Source organism: Nyctibius grandis, chromosome 14, assembly GCF_013368605.1.
Source record: "Nyctibius grandis isolate bNycGra1 chromosome 14, bNycGra1.pri, whole genome shotgun sequence".
Classification (NCBI taxonomy): Eukaryota; Metazoa; Chordata; class Aves; order Nyctibiiformes; family Nyctibiidae; genus Nyctibius; species Nyctibius grandis.
In genome coordinates this window covers 6,923,916-6,942,825 of record NC_090671.1, presented here as the reverse complement: position 1 = coordinate 6,942,825, position 18,910 = coordinate 6,923,916, and the positions used below count along the sequence as shown (strand labels likewise).

At 37.7% G+C, this 18,910-nt stretch overlaps 1 protein-coding gene across 1 annotated transcript in view; it reads right to left on the bottom strand.

Moving 5' to 3' along the window:
* Nucleotides 1-18,910, bottom strand: part of MAPK1 (mitogen-activated protein kinase 1) — a 40,652-nt gene that overhangs the window by 11,748 nt on the left and 9,994 nt on the right. Inside the window, exons 2-6 of the mRNA XM_068412214.1 lie at nt 11,273-11,455; nt 10,143-10,332; nt 4,589-4,705; nt 2,673-2,787; nt 1,954-2,085 (exon numbers count right to left, since the gene is read on the bottom strand). Coding sequence (XP_068268315.1) covers nt 1,954-2,085; nt 2,673-2,787; nt 4,589-4,705; nt 10,143-10,332; nt 11,273-11,455 — 737 coding nt within the window. The remainder of the gene's footprint in view (nt 1-1,953; nt 2,086-2,672; nt 2,788-4,588; nt 4,706-10,142; nt 10,333-11,272; nt 11,456-18,910) is intronic.

Here is an 18,910-nt window from a genome sequence, read left to right as displayed (position 1 = left end):
CCTATCAGCATTCCCTTGTTTCGCTTGCCTTTGGCACGATCTGCTCTAATACCCTTCCAAAGGCTCCTCAGCGTCAGAATGAATGTTGAGGGAAGAAATGTGTAGAAGCTGGTGGTACAATCTGTTTCTAACTACAGCAGAAATTGAATAGATCAGGCTTTTTCTTCACTGAAATAGATGCTTCGGATTTTTGTGCCAAAAATCCAAACCAAGAGAGCGCTTTTCTAAAACGAATAAATAATCAAGAATATGTTCTTATTATGAACAGGAAACTTGGCTGTTTACTGACGAAAATGTCATCCAGAAGTCATTAGGAGTTCTAGATCATCACAGTGACCTATTCTAGCATAACTAGCAGCCCAAAAGATACTCTCCAGCTAAGATGCAAGTACATTCATATTCATGAGATTCAGGCAAAATCTGTTGAAGACAACTCATAAAGAATCCATAGGGAACTTGAAGATCCAGTAAGACAAAGTGAGGTCTGAGGAAATTCTGGACAAATGTTACAAGTCAGAGTTACTGCGATTGATCAGCTACTTTGGTTGTAACACATTTTCCTTTTCCAAAAAAAGAAAATAGAATGATTAGAGTAGCAAGAAGCCCAAAGGTATCTGCAGTATCCTAAATTCCACTCCATTTCTTCTCCTCACCACATCATTTCTGACACAGAACTTAATAGAGGCTTCTTATTGCAGCGAAGTAGGTGCAGCTTTGCATCAGGACGAGATGCGTACCAAGCACTGCAGAAGACACAGAACTTTACCACTGCATCCAACGGCAGCTTGAAAAAGCTGCAAACTTGCACAGCAATTAACATGAAATATTTTGATGCGGTTTTCTCAACACTGGAAACTCCCATGCTCACTCCACGCTAAAACATCTTGTGCGCAATGCTTTCGACTGAAATGACTGACAAACAGCTTTCTGAAATACTGCCCTGTCAAAGCTGCTCTGAAGATGCAGATGAAAAGGTGTTGCCGAAGTCACGCAACCGGCACGTTCCCCTAGCAGCTGAGCTTATCAGCATTGCTACAATTGGAGCTGTCAGAAGCCCATGTTAAAAATTCTCACGTTGATGAGCACTGTTATAAAAGCAGAATAAATCACTGCTGTTCCTCTCAATGATGAGGCTAATCAGCTCTACACAGTTCCATCTGCAGAAATCTGCTTTTACATGGTAGTTCAGTACCTGATCATATTTGCTAAGAGTAAATTATCACATCAGTTTAAAAAAAAAGTGACTTATGAATTGTGTCAGAGCAGGTAAGAGCACTGCACTGTGAATACAACCACCCTTAAACTGTATGAAGTAGAATTTAAATGGCAAGTTAATAGCTATCTAGCAAAACAAAATCATATTTACCCTTTACTAAAGCCTTGCTAAGAAAGGCAACAATTACATTCCTTGCTCTACTTATAACTGAATTTTTTATCCCATTAAATTTTAACCTTTCACACTGCGGAAGGACCCATACTTTGACTGACGTTATCCTGTTTGAAACTGACGTGCCATCTGCACAAACTATACCGAGTTCAGCAATAAGCAGCTATCTCATATCTTCTTTTTAGAAACAAAGTTCAAGATTTGTTTGATGCCTATGTCAAAATCCAGCGCCTATGTTCCCTACTGGAGTCATGCATCACGCTTTCAAAGACAGTAACAAGACAGGATTTATGTTTTACATGTACGTTAAAGATCAAACGCTACAACATGTAATCTTAAGAGTTACTAAAAATTGCTTTAAAAAGATAAGCTACTATGAGGGTTTCATTCTGGTTTGTGATTTTATATTAGATTTATACTGCCATTTTAAGGGACCTGCATGTTCTATTTCCGATATAGATAAAGATAAATTCTTAGGGTGGTTTTAACAATCCCATCCTGCCATTACTTTTGGTGCTTATTTCTATTTCTGAAGATCTGATACAATGTAATAGAGCATAAAATACCTTTGGGGTCAGCATTTGGAAACAGCCTGTTCCATGGTACCTTATTTTTGTGTGGTAGGGAAAGCAAGTAGTTTCTGGCCTTTAAATTTATTATACAATTCAAATCTTCTTGGGAAGGGGATCCAAGTATACCTGAAAAAAAAAAATACACACAATACTGCATTCTGTGAAAAGCACATTAAAACAGTTATATCACATTTGCTGAAACTCAATATTAAAACTGCTGGGAAGAAGATTTCAGACTAAATGTTTTAAGAGTACAGAATACATTAGAATTTTTTTAAAAACCTTTACTAAAAAGGTTTAAGTTATTTTTTCTTGTAAATAAACAAATGCATTTGAGTTTTGTAATGATCGGTAATCTGTTTAAAAGATCCAAGTAACTGGCATATCTATAGAAATAAAAAAAAAATTACCTGGACTTAATAGCATATTTGAGCTTTTTACTTTTTTTTTTTTTTTTTTTTTTAAAAGAAACACCTCTGATGATGTAGTAAATAAATTGGTAAGTATCCTCTAGTTGCCCCCCAAATCACTGATTTGTTGTAGAAATCACTGCAGAAGTAACTACAGGGAACAGATGATACACCTACAGATCCATATGTTATTATACACTGACCAACAAGAGAAAGAAATGAGTGACCAAGACCAGTTTAGTTGGCCGATAAGATGGAGAGAGACAGACGGATATGGAAATGCTACTTTTGTATAAAGCTTACCAAGGATATGGTTAAGTTGGTCAAGGTAGTGTTTTCCTGGAAAGATAGGTCTGTTGGAGAGCATCTCTGCCAGAATGCAGCCTACTGACCAGATGTCAATAGACTTGGTGTAACCCTGCAAGTAAAGGGAAAACACATTTTTGTCAAGGAAATGTTTGCATAATCGCAGCAACATGTTACTTCAGTAAATTGTGAAAGCGCACGCAAAGAAATCTTTTTCTTTTAGATGAGTCATGCTTGTTCATGCTGTTTGATTTTTCTGTACAGAATGAAATAATTAAGAATTGTGTATCAAAACACTACTTCGAAGGGGCAGCAAGAACTGAAGTATGCAAGATATGCTTTACCCAAAGGATTCTCTAAGTTTAGCTAAACATATTACCAACTGCATGTTTTTGAGACTCCCTAATTTTGTAGGAAATTAAACTAACAAATTTTAGAAACAAGCTATTCTTAGATATTCTCCTAACAGTATGCTAAACCCATGTGAAAAAAAAGCCATCCTTCTTCCTAATAGGATCTAAATACCACACAAGTAAGAAGCCTTCAGCATCGAAGGGGTGAAAGGGCAAAACAGATTGTTGGTTAGCTGATTTGTAAAACACAACAGGTAAGTAAGTAGTAAATATGATGTGAGAAGGCCAACGACAGTAAATGGGACATAAGCAGAATGGAAGAAATGCCCACATTTCACGTGTACGGATAACCTGTGTTATCCGTAAGAGAAGGCTTTTATTCCAAAGCACACTAGTTACTCTAGTGCCTGGGTAACACAAGGGCAAGTTCACCTCCAGAACCCCTGGCCCCATAAGCTCCCTTGCCTTATCCTCCCACAGCCTGCTGCCCACCACTCCCCCTTCATCAGCTGGGAGCTTCCAACAGAAGCGAATAACTGCTGAATCCACAGCCATCCCTGCACCCACTTCTCAGGACGTGATCACTTGAGCATTTGTTTTCAAGGCTCTGTAGTTCTAAAAGGAATCAGGGTATAGGCCAGGAAAACTGTAAGTTGACCACCTCTTAAGAAACACACAAAATATTTTCTTGTAAAAGCTGCTAATAGATGTGTGTGGATATCCAGAAATAAGGTAAAGCTGCCCTAGGTTTATGGCCTCAGCGTGAGTTTAAAACACGAGAAGCCGGAAAAAAACCTCGATTGGTCAGATGACTATTTTGTAGAAGCACATTAGACACACTATTGCCACAACAAATCAAACCCAACAACCAATGAAGCAATAATCCTACAGAAACAACAAAGTCTTTGAGGAATATAAAATACAGACACAGATGTCACGTAGGTATTTTGCTAACAAGCATACGGCTGTAGAAACTAATGCAAAGGTTATGATGGATACCCATTACTCACACCATACAGGGACTGGATACACCTTAAAACAGCCACAGAAGAACATAAGAATAATTCCAAGTATAAAAAAAACAAAGGGATGATTTAATTAAGACTATGGGAATGCAATTAAGATTGACACAAAACAAAGATCACATGCCTTCAGAATCAGATTCACCCTCATTATAGATTCTAAACCTAAATCAAGATGACAAGATAATATTAAGGCAACATTTGCAAGCCTTGATGAAGACAGTATGCTCTCATTGCTAGTACTTCTGTCCTGCTCTGTGGAAGAGCATTTGATGGAAAGAAGTCTCATGATTGGCAAGGACCTGGACACATCGGAGCTCATGCACATGCTTACTCAGTTGTAGTATCCAGTAATTGTATCTGGAATCAGAAATTTATTGCAAGCTAGTAGCTATACTGCAAATCTAGTACCACATTTCCTCAAGATTATGCATGCGTTCTGATCCTAAAAACACAGAAGGGGAGGGAAAGCAACCCTGGTACTCACAAGAGAATAACCAGCAACAGAAGCACCACAGCAGCGAACTGTGGTTCTTACCTTAGAATTCAGCATGATTTCAGGAGCCCTGTACCAACGTGTGGCCACGTATTCTGTCAAGAATCCTGTGTGATCATGATCTGGATCTGCAACACGAGCCAGTCCAAAGTCACAAATCTGGTTTTAAAGAAAATAGGAAAAAAAAAAAGCAGCACATTAGACATATAGCTTCCAATACTACAACATTACTAATTCACCGTTCCCCAACCCATGATGTAACACTACAAATACCAGGATGCTAACCTGTATTTTTAGAAACAAACTATTGCATAAAGGTTAAGAAAAATGTTTTGGATGTAAGTACAAAGAGTATCCGATCAGGCCACGCAGGGGCCAGGAAGAATAAAGAGTTTGGGGAAAAAAAGATCTTCCCAGTGCACGATTTTTGTTCCACTTATTTAACACCTTCTCTGCCAGAGAGGTGACAAGATATACTGCTCCAACCTGTTATCAGAAATTTACCAGAAAATGAAAAGATAAAATATTAAGATTTCCAGAAAATGAAACGACCGACCAACACATTCGTAGCAAAGTTCAGTACTCCTTTTTACAAAAGCTACCATCGTAACTGTATCTTTGCATGAGAAACACCCTATCCAATCATGCGATAATGGTAGGCTGAAGAGATTATAGGTTGCTGAAGGAAGTATGAGCTTAAAAAAAAACACACAAGAAAATATTTCTCAACCCTGTATCAGAAAAATAGTTTTATTTAACCATGAAAAGAAAAATAAACTCTGATCTAGACTAATGAGTTCAGCAAAAAGGAAAAAGTGGTTTTACCTATACTCTGGTGAGGAGGCTCCACAGCTTTCAGAGCTATTTAGTGTCCTCTCTCCAGAGAGGAATTAAGAAAACTGAAAACATGAAGAAAGCCAGTGTCCTAGAGTACAGCAGCTGTTCCTTTCCTACCTTCCAAAAGGTAAATGGCAAAGCTGTTGAGTGGCACATTAGACACATTCATATGCTTTTTCTGCCACCAAACAAATACCAGTTTATGATAATGATCAATTTCCACAGAAAATGTATTTGCATGAAAGAACATGTACTCTCAGAAAAACAAGGCATTGAATGTAGGAGTAGCAAACAGGAGGTTCCTCTGATGAATATGTTTTATAATAGTCTACTCTTTGATAGTTAATTGTGTACACTGACTGTATTAAAAACGTGAAGTAATAATATGTTGTAGTCAATAAGACTAATTGATAATCCTACCAAAACCACAGAAAGCTCATTGTACCCTGGCAACCTACTCCTTTATTTTCCTGGAGGGACAGCCTGTGAAACAATTGATAGATCAGTTAAGGAAGAAGTGATTCAGCCGACTAAAAGCTACATCTGAAAGACAAGATTCAGCAGCTGACTGTTAAACAGAGGGACTGATGAAAAGGGCAATGATGAAATTCATAAGCCAGGCTTCATGGGATGACTCCTCTGTCTTTAGCTACATATTAAAAAAAACAAACAAACAAACAAACCCAAAACTCTGAATCCTTAGAAAACAAAACCAAAAAGAACCCTTTTAAGCATGTCAAGGTTTTCCCAGGCTACGGAAACAGAGCAGCTGCCTTGTGTGCAATTAGCAGCTTCCACAAAGAGAATAGGTACAAATAATCAGAAGAGTCTCCTGTAAAGACAGAGGCAAAGAAACTGTAGAGGACAGCTTTATGGACTTCAGAAAATAATTAAGCAGGCAGACAAAACTGCTGCAACCTCTTCCTCCTAACCTCAGAAAAAAGCTAGATAAGCCTATAGGCAAGGAGACCTGTACAGTATTACACATAAGCAAAGTGCTACGATTTGTTACTATTAAGACAAAAGAAGAAAGACTCTCTCCGGTCCACAGTGAGGGGAAAGAACTGAATTAAAAGGAGGTGTCTGTGAATCTCTCAACTCAAGTCGAAAAACGCACATGGGATGGAAAGGAAGACTGATGACAAAGAGAGCTCATTAAAATGACAAAAAGCCCCTGCTGACTAGAGCAGAAACAGGTTAAGCAGAAAAGAAGGAACACCATTAGTGAGAAAGGCATCAAGGTTGAAGCTGCAAAGAAAGAGGCTTTTGGCTGTTAGCAGCGTTTTCACCAGCTGCAGAGCTGACCAGGAGCATTCGCAGGGCAGAATAAAAGAGAGGCTGGAGAGGCCAGCACTCTGCCTGGAGTCCCGGGTGCAAGGGACGAAGCACAGAGACTGACTGTACCCTGGCCGAGGGCAGACAGTTCTTGCCCTGTGACAACAGAACACATTTAACAAAACAGCTACCCTATTTAGGGAGGAAAAAAGAAATTCCGAGTCCACTACGCCTGTTCAAAAAATAATTGGTAACAGTCAAAGCCCCAGAAGAAGGTTGGCTTCTCAATCAGAACTAAAACAAAAGAAGAAAGAATCTGAGAGAGCAACATAAATACAGGCAAAATTTTCTTGGCATTTTGACTAAATCATAGCAGAGAATAAAAAACTGTATAATGAAAGAGCTCAAAAAAACCCTCTCTCATCACCTTCCTTTCAAGCCTATCCAAGTATCTAACAATTTTTGGTTGTTTAATACTTGGGAGCTTTCACTACCTAGATAGAAAAGTACAGCTTATAAATAATATTGATATAGTGTGTTAATGTTTTAACCAATACAAAGAAGTAGATTCTCAGCTAGACTAAACTGGTACACTGAAGACACTGCAGCATACTAGTTGAGAATCTGTTTAAAATAACTTTGACCTGATTTTATGAAATATTAATGCCACTGGCCTAGGAAAATTATATGGCCATGATAGTTTTTATGCAACTTATTTAATTTACAAAACTGCAAAATGGGTCAAACTGTTGGATGCAACCATAAAAGCATGTGAAAATATTTCTAAAAATGTTAGATGCTATTTCAGAGTATATTCCAGCCTGTAGCATGTCAGTATACATTAATCTCATTCATGTGAAAGATACCAGGCTGCAGATGAGCAGAGCAGTATCTTTAGTACCCAGGACTCTCACTGGAGAGAGATTCCAAGGTAGTAGTTTTCATGGACTCTCAAATCTAATCTTTCACTGAAAACACGTGACGAGAGACAGTAGTAAGTCAAATGATGTACTTTCACAAACTTTCATTCACTACGTGGTAAGTCATATTTACGGTCTCATTTAAGTCTTTAGCATAGCCTAGTAAACAAACAGCTTTAGGTTCTGCACTCCTGCGCTGAGCCTTTCAGCTGCTTAGGACAAGCTATAGGTTTCACAGACAAATTCTGTCAATAGAGACTCATATATTTCTTTCCTGGAAATGGAATCTATGACCCAGAAGTCAAGGTCGTGTTTAAGGAAGAAGAAAGAAGGAGCTCTTGCTACAACCTGTAGGACTCTGAGCTCCAGAAGAGATCAACAGCTCACTCTTATGACGTTAAAGAAAGAAGCTAACAGCATTACCACTGAAGATGAACAAACTTTCTTCCCAAAGTGTGATTTTAAATTGTTAATTTTCACAGTGTGCTGTGTTTTGAGTTTATGTACAATAATCAGCTTTGTAAGCATGCACATGTACATAGCTAACACACAGACCTGCAGAACGGCCCTAAAAGAAACAAGCTAGTACAAGTTCAGCATTCATCAGGCAAGGCCTAACATGTACTAGTTTTCCCTCCAACTCTGTTGTTTAAACTTTAGATGCAGTTTTAATACAACACCAGAGTTCCCTTTAGGTTATGAAAAAGCATATGCTCCGTCATACAGACTACCATATCCCGCACTAGGAAGCACACATTGCAGTGGCATGCTGTTTTTAAAATCTTATAAAGAAATAGGAACAGTACTCACTAAGGTCATATTGTATTATTTTGCCATACAGTAAGCGTACCTTCTTTTTCATGACCAGCTTACTACTGTTAAAACATTGCCTTTTATTATTTTATTGCCTCTAAGTGCACATAACAGAGCTACACTCAAACTGCTCTTTCCTGCTTCTTTTGCAGTCATCGTAGATTTTACTCGGTTTCTTTCATGAAGGAGTTAATTCCTTGAAGGGATCTGATGTAACAACAGCTGCCGAAATCCCATAGCAAGAGTCAGAGGTGACCAGTCCAGCAGTACCGTGCAGTAGGAAAAGCTGACAAGTAGCAGTGGGAATATAAAGCAAACTGATCGTGTAACCAGTATTTGGAATGGACCAGCATCTGAACAGCAAGGACTTTTCTTGGAGTTGTGACAAACTTGTACGGCCAGCAACTGGCTTACATTTTGAAGAGGGTATTTTTGTTTGTTTTTTTTTTAAAAACGAGAAATCTAGAGCTACTATAAAAACAAAGTGTAATTACATGCAACACAGTATGCAAACACAGTTGTACCACATCAGATCAAAGTAATGTAAGCTCCATAATCTCACTCCATCAGAGGCCAACAGCAAATACACAATGTAAAGAATAAAAGGGAACATACTCCAATGCTTTTCTACTAGTCCCTCTCGTCTTCCACGGATTTGCCACCATGGGACTCTAAACCAGAGGCAGCATTCAATAGCTTTTGCTTTTACTAACTTGCTTGGTGTTTTTTTAAGCCACATTACCTTTAATATCTATAGTGCTCTGTGGTACCATATTCCACAGCTTAACAATGCTGCAAGTTAACTGGTATGTCCTTTCACTCTGAGCATGCCACCTGCTCCTTTCATTTCCCCGCCCCACCGCCTTTTTAATAGGTAAAGTCAGTGAACAACTGTTCTCTATTCACCCTCCCAATGCCACTAACAATTCTATCAAATTCTATTGTATTCTTTCTTTTCCTCAAGCAGTACCTTCCAGCAGAGAAGACCCAAGCTAAATAGTTCTTCCCGATATGGAGAGAAGTACTTTGAAGTCCCGGTCTCCTCATTTTAAAAGGATATCATAGGGAGAAGTGTGATAACTATGATCACACAGAACTGCAGACTCAAAAACAACAGAAAGTTATAGAATGGCATGTTTTCTCTTTTATTCTCTATTTCTGTTCTAGTTCTTCACACTTGGTTTGCTTTACTGAATGCCTCTAAGCATTGAGCCGACATTTTCCAAGAATCATAACAGCTCTAAGATCATCCTTCTGTAGTATTAACTAGCACAGAGCCCATCACTGGAAATGTAAATTAGGAATGTTCTCCCTCCAAGTAATTGCTGTGCATTCAATCAGCACTGAATTTCACAGGCCATTTTAGTTGCCCACTAATATGAAGTCCTTTTCCAACAACGAACAATTAACAGTTTAAACAGAGAAACCAAGACTTGAAATATACACAGTTTTGAGTTTACTTTCTAAGTAAAACAATTTTGCTTCAGATAAGTACTTTCACCTGGCTTTCAAACAGGCTGTTTCAAAGCCAGCCTCCAGATGGAAACAGTGATGCACTCATTAAAATAGCATTAACAGGGAGTTCTTAGTCACTCAAATCTTAATAATTATTTTATCAAAACCAATAATGTTTTGGCAATCTTTCCAGGATATAAATCACATTAATCCCCAGTAACAAAACCACATTCATGGTTATAGCAGGCAGTTTATGAAGACCGTGGAAGCAAAATTTGTAAGAAATTTCAACCAACCTTGAGATCACAAGTGGTGTTCAGCAGCAAATTCGAAGGTTTGAGGTCACGATGAAGCACATTGGCTGAATGGATATATTTTAACCCTCTCAGAATCTGGTAAAGGAAATAACAAATGTGGTCGTTGCTGAGGTGTTGAGTCTTTAAGAGCTTGTAAAGGTCTGTCTCCATAAGATCTTGCACAATGTATCTGTAAGGCATCAGATGTAAGGCAGCAAACCAAACATGGTGTCATGTTAGATATCAACATACAGTGCCAGATGAAACTTCTGTAACAATTTTTCTTGTCTGTTTCACGACAATTATGAAACTATGTAGTTGCTTCTTGCTTTACAAGTTTTGAATGAAATCAATCCTGTCATATGATGCAGCCCTTTACAGGATTAAAAGGCAGCAGCATGTGGTCCTCAAATTAATCATCATAAATTAAGCTGGCTGACTCTAAACTAGGCCTTGTACCTCAGGCAGAGTCTTCCAGCTAAGGCTACTTCATACGTTAGATATCCACATGAAGTCATATCTACACAAAGCCAAGTTTCCCATGAAAGAACAAACAGTATAACAAAAAGACCAGATTTGCATATATTAACCAAGCATGTTTACCTGCCCATGTGCAGTTTGAGACTTTTACATATACAAGGAGCACTGCAAAACTGGGGGTTGTGTTTTGCTTTATTTTTACACCCACCCCCCCCCCCCAGATGTATCCATTCTATTCTTTAAGAAAATTTTAGACAATTATAGCAGAGTCTGGCCATTTTATTTTCTCCTCAAAGCAATCAGATAGTTCTAAAGACAGCTCTACTGAGAGCAAATATAGTTTTAGGATTAAGTGACTAAATTAAATAATCTCTGCAAAGTTGAGTTCTTTGCCTTGGAAGACAGAACTTAACATTTTTTTCTTTTCCTGAAAAAGAACAAATAAAACCAGTGTTCACCTACATATCTAATCTATCTACAGATCTATAAACCTATCAAACGCTATGAAATTTCCTTTCAATTTACATTAATAGAAGCCAACTTTTACTACATTTAGTAAGGAAGAGGATGAAAAGAGAGAAATAATCAAAACATAGAAGGCGGCAACCATCACTAGCTACGCAGAGGAACTTAAAACTTTGAAAGGATACACATCTTTCATTTGTTCAATAGTCGGAGCTCTGATAATGTCATTTATTCCAATAATATTCTCATGCCTGAAGCGCAGTAGGATCTTAATCTCTCTCAGAGTTCTCTGGCAGTACGTCTGATGCTCAAAAGGACTGATTTTCTTTATAGCAACTCGAACTTTGTTGACGTTATCATAGGCAGAACTAGAAGAGAATCAATAACATTAATTATAAGGACTATTAAATTCATTCAATTCAGAAAGCAAGAATGTGAATTCAATCGAATATAGGGGCGGTGCATTTGTTTTACATTTATTTTTGTCAAATGAATAGAGGTGACAGCAGCATGTATTTTTAGTTTGATGAACAGACAAAATACTGTTGTACTATCACCAGCCTATTTGGGTATCTGCAAGTCATTAGCTTTCCCAGCTGACAGAGAGTCTGCTGAATCTCAGGTACCTGAACAAAGAAAGAAGTATTGATCTCCTTTATCAGCCTGTGGAACAAGCAAGGTTGAGACTTTTTCTATATGCTGTAATCAAGAAGTTGTTTGAGAGAAAAAGTTCATCTTGAGTTAACCCATTCACTTTGGGGCACAGAAAAGCCTTCAGAAATCATCTGTCAAGCAGGAGAATTCCACATCCTATGTCTAACTCCTGCAAGGAATTCCAATTGCCACAACCTTTTATTCCTCCATGGAGTTACGCTGTGGGCACCTCCATGAAGAACAGACATAGAAGAACAAAAGGGATGGAGAATTTGTGAAAACAACCTTCCAAGTACAATTCCAACAATAACAGAGATTGAGAAGAGAAAGAATATATCAGACTACACCATGAAGCAAAAGCAAGCAGCAGTACAATGAGGTAACACAGTGTTTGTGACCCATCTTAATGAACAGACTGGTGGCTGCATCTACAGCACTATGATTTCAGCAGCTCAGAACAGCACTCCTAGCTATACCAATAAAGCAGTATTTCTGTTCAAAATGCCTACGCGTTTATGAAGAATATCACAGCCTGAGCCTAGTAAAAAGGCTTACTAAAACATACCTTTTTCTAAAATTTGGACTCAGGTTATTATTTAGTAAAAACATTACGAATCCTTACAAATTTTAGGTTGTTTTCTATGGTCTTGCTTATACGAATGACAAAGCACCTCATTCTAATAACTTCTCTTTGTATTAAAAGTATATGGTAATTGAATAAATTAGAATTTAAATGTGTGTATATGATTTTTGTTCCTTTCAAATTTCTTTTTGCTCACTACTGCATTGTTTGGAAATTAAAAAATAATCAAGCCTACATTTAAACATTTCTGTTGGTCTCAACTATTTCATATAAAAATATAAACATACTAGCCAAACAGGCTTTACATTCCACCAATTCTCTATAATCAAGTCCCAAAACATTCTTTGAAACCCTCTTAATTGGCCTTATTCTGCTGAGGTATCCAGGTAGTTGGTGATCAGGTAAAGCAGAATGAAATACAAAAATCCAATTAGAAAAGGAGACCTAAAAGGAATCCAAATGCCTGGCCACGTCAAGGTTCTTCTACCACTAAGCAGATTTACAGTGCAACAAGGTGTTTTTGAGACAGTACTGTTACCACTGTATGCAAAAAGTGTTTAACATTTCTCACTTTCATTATTAAAAATTACATAGAATTTGTGCCACCAGTAAGATCTTCATACAGCTCATGCATATGTAGTGACATCCTTTTTGCATGACTTTTCTGCAGAATCACTTTGACCTGTCTGCATGCGTAACTCCGGTCTATAACCACAGACAGACTGCACAATTTATTTGCCTCTAGAAACACTGAACTCAAACACTCCACAGGGTGCTTTGAAATTCCACATGCTAAGCAAGTATTCATTACAACTGTTGCTATTACATATGTATAGATAACATATTAACAGTTCATAAGTCCCAAAATAGATAATAACAAAGTGCCATAAGTGGAACTTGGCATAGACTTCAAGAGCACTTCATCTTCAGCAATTTTCTTAGTTAATCACCTGCAGTGTTTACAATATACCGGTAAGGTAAGTCACATGCAGAAAACAAAACTAGAAATAATTCTGAAGCACGAACAACCTGTATTTGGGAAAGAAATGAAATAATCCAATGGACCATTTTATAGTTATAAACGAACCTCTTACCTCCTTCTTTGTATTGACTTAAGCATATTTTTTTCTCCCACAAAGCAGAATCTTACTTCCTTTCAAAGTACTGGGCAGCAGCAGCTATGCAGAGCCGAAAAAGGCAAAATGCCAATATTTACCAATTGATGCTGCTTAAATAAAAGCTCCTTATCTCTTACAATATTTGATAAATCTCTAAGTTATTGCTTCTCAAGCAAAGGTTGGTTATTGATGAAAAATATGCATCTTTCCTTGTACAGATTCAATGAACTTCAAACCATCAATACAAACATACCAAGATTTCCTCTCTTGTAGCAGTTTCACTTATAGTTCTTGAAGCATTTTCTTAGCAAAAGGTTTATGCTGTTCTTTAAAGAAGGGTGGGCAATTTTTCTTTCAGATGGTTCAACTATAAAACACATGATTCAGTGTGGAAAAACAGCTATTTGCAGCAAAGATGCAATCAATTTCCTCTGCAGTGTACATTCTGCATACAGTCATTTTTCTGTTCATATCAGAAGATCTCACCACACTAATGTAGCTAAGCATGCATTGCTGTTACCACTGCAAAGCCTCAGCTAAGGAGAGCAAAACTGAAACACTACTTCGTTTAAACATTAAAAGGGACACTGGATTTATTTCTGTTGTCACACTTTCTGAAATATGAGCTTTTCTGTAACTTGATTAAACGTATGAAAGATTATCTCAATCCCTATGAGCAAGAAGCTAATCATACAAGTAGTTAGGTACACTTATGCTTATGCATAATATTTTAAATATCATGCATAACACAGGTACACAGAGAATCTGTATTATAAAGTTAACATCACGTCACATTCTCAGAGTCACAGCCCTCGAAGCAAATACAGCTTTGAGTAAACTCTGTGACCCTTTAAAAAAAAAAACCAGCACTTTTCCAATTCGACAGGTGCAACAGAAAACTGTAAAAGCTTCATATTAGACTGAACTTCAGCAGAACTGAAGAGTCACATTCACGCACATATGCTACAATCAGACACCTATCTGGCCTATGAAACCACACACCAATGTCTATTTACTACTTAGGAAACATAAACTAACAAAATTGGGTCCTTTATAGGTCAGACTGAACCATTTCCCAAAGCTTTCCCTGTTCCTCACAATCTCCATCCAACCGCCATCCACCATCAAAACCAGATTTACCCACTACTCTCCAGAACTCTCCTGAAGGAATATGCTGCTCACACACAGTGTCCATTTGTAGTGTTCGCAAATGAAACAACTATAAGAAGTGCAAATCCAAACCCTCGATGCATTAACTCACTGCAGTTAATGTAACAGCTTACTTACCACTTAATGCAGGATTCATCTTGCTTATTAGCCTTAGCCAGAATTAGAGATCTAATTTTACAACTAATAATCGCCTGTGCTCCCCCTACAGCCCAAAAAGGAACAGCTCCACATATACATCCCATCCACCACCCAGCACCTCCCAAATTCAGATTATTTGCATTCTGCAAGTGCAGTCCCAGTGTGCACAGTCTAACCTAGTTGTCCAGACTTTCAGCTTCTACTAAACCTCACAACTGTTTACATTTTCACTGAAGCAGTTAACTGGGGCTCCTTCTAAAGGCAAGGACCTTCCATTATCTAGACTTTTTTCCATAGAAGAAAAAAAACTGTAAAGGGGGAATAACAGTTCATGTCCTAAACAACTTTAGGAGTGCTAATTTATAGCTTTTAGTTTCCAGTCATTAACCACATGTACCAATCACTGCACATAGAACTTTCCCTTTAACAGCCTGTGTGTTATTCACATTATGATGAATCTAGTTACTGACACTAAATATTCAGAAAGAAGGATTTATTTCCACCCCAGTGATGTGCAGCTTCACATGCTGATGCAACCATTCAGCTGTGAGTGCTATTTATCTGTAATGTGATAAATTTAAGTCTAGATTTTGCAACTGCCCAACTCTAGGATACACAACGTTATTCCTATTTCAAGCTGTGGTTACTCTCCTGTGACAACCTGCAATAGCACCACTACTTAGATACTTCTAAGATGCCACATGAAAATCAATACAAGCCCTAGCAGTACAGTTTATCATTCCTAATATTAAGTATCTTGTAAATATAAAACGAAGTTTTGACTAAGTAAAACATCTTGCACAGCAGTACAAAATAAACAAATGAGCATTCATAACCCAAAAGTTGTGCCACACAACTTTTAAAGCCAGCGTTTATCCTTCTGCTGCTCCGGTACCAACTTCCTTTTTCAAAAGAAGTCCAGGGTGGGGCTGCTTCCAAACGCACTGACCAGAAAGTGCCCCGCAGTATCTGAGCAGCCTACAGAAACCAGCATACTAACTGCTAAGGTGAACCTCTGACATGGAGCCCCTCTCCCATTAAATCCTTCTCAAGGAAGGAAAGCTTTTCACCAGACAGATCAGGACAAGTGCCAAAGCTTAGCTCCTTCTACCCGCAATGGCTGCTGCACGTTCTTCCATCCATTTCTGTTCTTCACATGTTTCATTTCGGAGCAGAACTGGAACAAGTGAGAGCATGCTGCAGCTGCCGGGAGGAAAGGAGCCAGCTCCTGGCAATAGTCACATCCCACAGAGGGCTGTGCCTTCATATAACCACTGAAAAACAACTGCCTACTCTGTCGGCACCCCCAGCCTCAGTACGCTCCTCTGCCACGCTGCCTGAAGGCTTACCCCAGCACGGGATATTCTTCCAGCACTTCTAGGATTATTCACCTTATGGCTGTTTTACAGGCTGCTCTCAGCATATGCATATATACACATGAAAATACACAATGCTACCGGCAAACACCCTAATTACAGCTCTAAATAAAAGACTGATTTGAAGTTTAAAAGGGATGTTTTATCAGTAGCTTTGTGTTGCTGTGGAAACAAGATTCCAAGGGCATATCAAGGGATAAGAATCTTTCCAAAATATTGAATAATTCTGCTTGCAACCAGGAGAGGAAAGGCAAAAATAATTCCCAGCAAACAAGCTGATCTGTGAAGATCTTTAATCTTTTCCTTCAGTCTACATTTAGCTCAATCACAGACATTTCTACAACATGCTGACATTTATCAAGTTACAATGCAAATAGCTTAAACTTATTTTTAAGACTGCTGTAAGAAAAATAACGCAGTATTATGATATAGTAACAACCAGCAGTACCATAACAGACTGCTACAATTTTTGGGGGTGGGGGAAGGTGGTGTTATCCGTGCAGATTTGTGGAGGGGACTGTTTGGGCTTTTTGGGTTTGTTTTTGTTTGTTTGTTTGTTTTTTCATAATCAGATATTAACCCTTTCAGATTCTTCAGAATAATTAGTTTCTGATTCTAGATGATTAAAATGCCGAAGAGACTGGAAAAAGGATAAAAGTAGTCAGACAGTTTCAGATTTGAGGACATTCAGTAATGTGTCATTGTTATACCACTGAATATACTTTTTGTCCCCAACTGTAAACACCTACAATTACTATAAATATTTGTTACTTTGTTCCATTTATTCATTATATTTTTGAAGACAAGTGTTTTATTCATAAGACCTTTTTTATTAGCACTGACAGAATCAGCACCTGCTTTTAAAAGGAATATGTGCCTATTCATATTAAGATAATTTGCCTTGTTTTAACAGACCTCCGTTTATGAAAAAGACAACCCATGTCTCCCTCAGTTTTTGTTTTGATTTACTAGCTTTCTCTAGAAGAGGTTCTCAGTAACAGAACATCTCCCAGGCTTCTCAGCTGTGAATTCAGGAAATGAACTACAAAAACAAGGGCATCTTCATACGCTTCTACTTTTCTCCATTAAAGATTTAGTTTTACAGACTAATTCCTACCATGGAGCAAAGTCAGTAGGTCCATGAAAACGGAGGGCTACTTAAATATTAGGTTCTTAAAAAAAAAAACAAAAACAAAACAAAAAACTACTCAGCCTTGAGGCTCTAGTTGTTTTCCAAGCTATGAAAAGATTGTAATAACTTTAAGAACACAACCACCACGTACTTTTTCATCCTACTCTGAGTGACAAAAGTCAAGTCAGTTGTAATTCAGCACTCTTAATTATCTATCAGTATGCTACAGACACTCCCCACTGATTATTAAAAGACAGCTGTACATATTATCTTCTCAGTCTTTGGGAAACATGCATAAGCACTAATAGCTTGTAATTAAAGAAGAGACCAAAAAACTTGAATTCAAAATTGAGGTATTTCAGAGTAAGCTTAGATGCAAGAATTACATACTGAATCGCCAAAAGTTTGAGTGTTTAGAAACAGCCCTCTTCTCATCATGATCTGATTGCTGAATTCCCCACCATTTGTTGAGTGTGTCGGAAAACTACCTCAAGTTATAAACTACAGGATGACCTCAGATTTATCTTAAGTCTTGTTTTTGTCAAGGAAAAAGAATATGCACTGCTGTGACATACAGGAAAAAGAATATGCACTGCTGTGACATACGGCTGCCCGCAGACACTGACACTCACTGAGAATTCCTCCCCATTTTCTTGCATCTCATGCTACAAAAACAGCAGCAGACGAAGACTGAGCAACAAGAGAACATTAAAATAACTACACAGTAGATGTGATCCAATTTGCAGTAGTATTAATCTGGCCCTACCTGAAAATTCCTAATTACATGCTATTTGAAAAATCTTGGTGGTGTTTTTGCATTTTTATAGGTAGTTCTTCATTTGTCAAGATTCTAGTATCAGTGGGTAGACTATTGTTTTGGGGCTAAGAAAATATGAATTCCTGTTTCTAAACCTCTTATCATGACCGCTCTGCAAAGCAACTGGCATACTTTACAAACTCCTTATGAGTTTATCCATATTCCTAATCCCTTTTTGTCTGTTGCTCATCACCAAATGATCACTGCTATGGTTTTGTTTTGGTTTTGTTATAGAAGATACCTAAACAAACTATTTTTGTTTGTATTTCTTATAAAGTTGATTTTTTTTTCTTTTCCAACAAGGGGGAAAATAAATATAATTTCTAAGCCAGTGTCCTTTATTTTGTCACGAGTCCATAGCAAGATGCCCAAGTAATCACTGCAGAATATCATGCTTTGAGTTAACCTCTGAAGGTTACTGGGTCAAAACGTAACTGCATTACCTTCACCTTTACCACCTACTTTTTCAGTCATCTTTCTCATAACAGTCAAAATCAATCCTAATATTAAAGGTTTCTGGCACAATTATGCCAACTCTTTCCTCCCCTGTCAAGAACGAATAATTAATCATAAGTTCTTTTACTCTTTGGCAGTTTCTGATCTACTCCAGGTTACTGCCCTTCACGCCATAAATTCTTAAGGCACTTTTGTAACCTCCTATAGCAGATTTGTTTTCATCTATCTACTCAAATAATTCTGACAGGTTACAAAGGCACAATTTTATTTTTCAGAATTTGAAAAGTAAAATCTGATGGAACCTTCCAAAGCATTATAATTTTAAACTATTTACTATGCACATAATAATAATGATTTAATAGTTTAATTCCGTAGATCA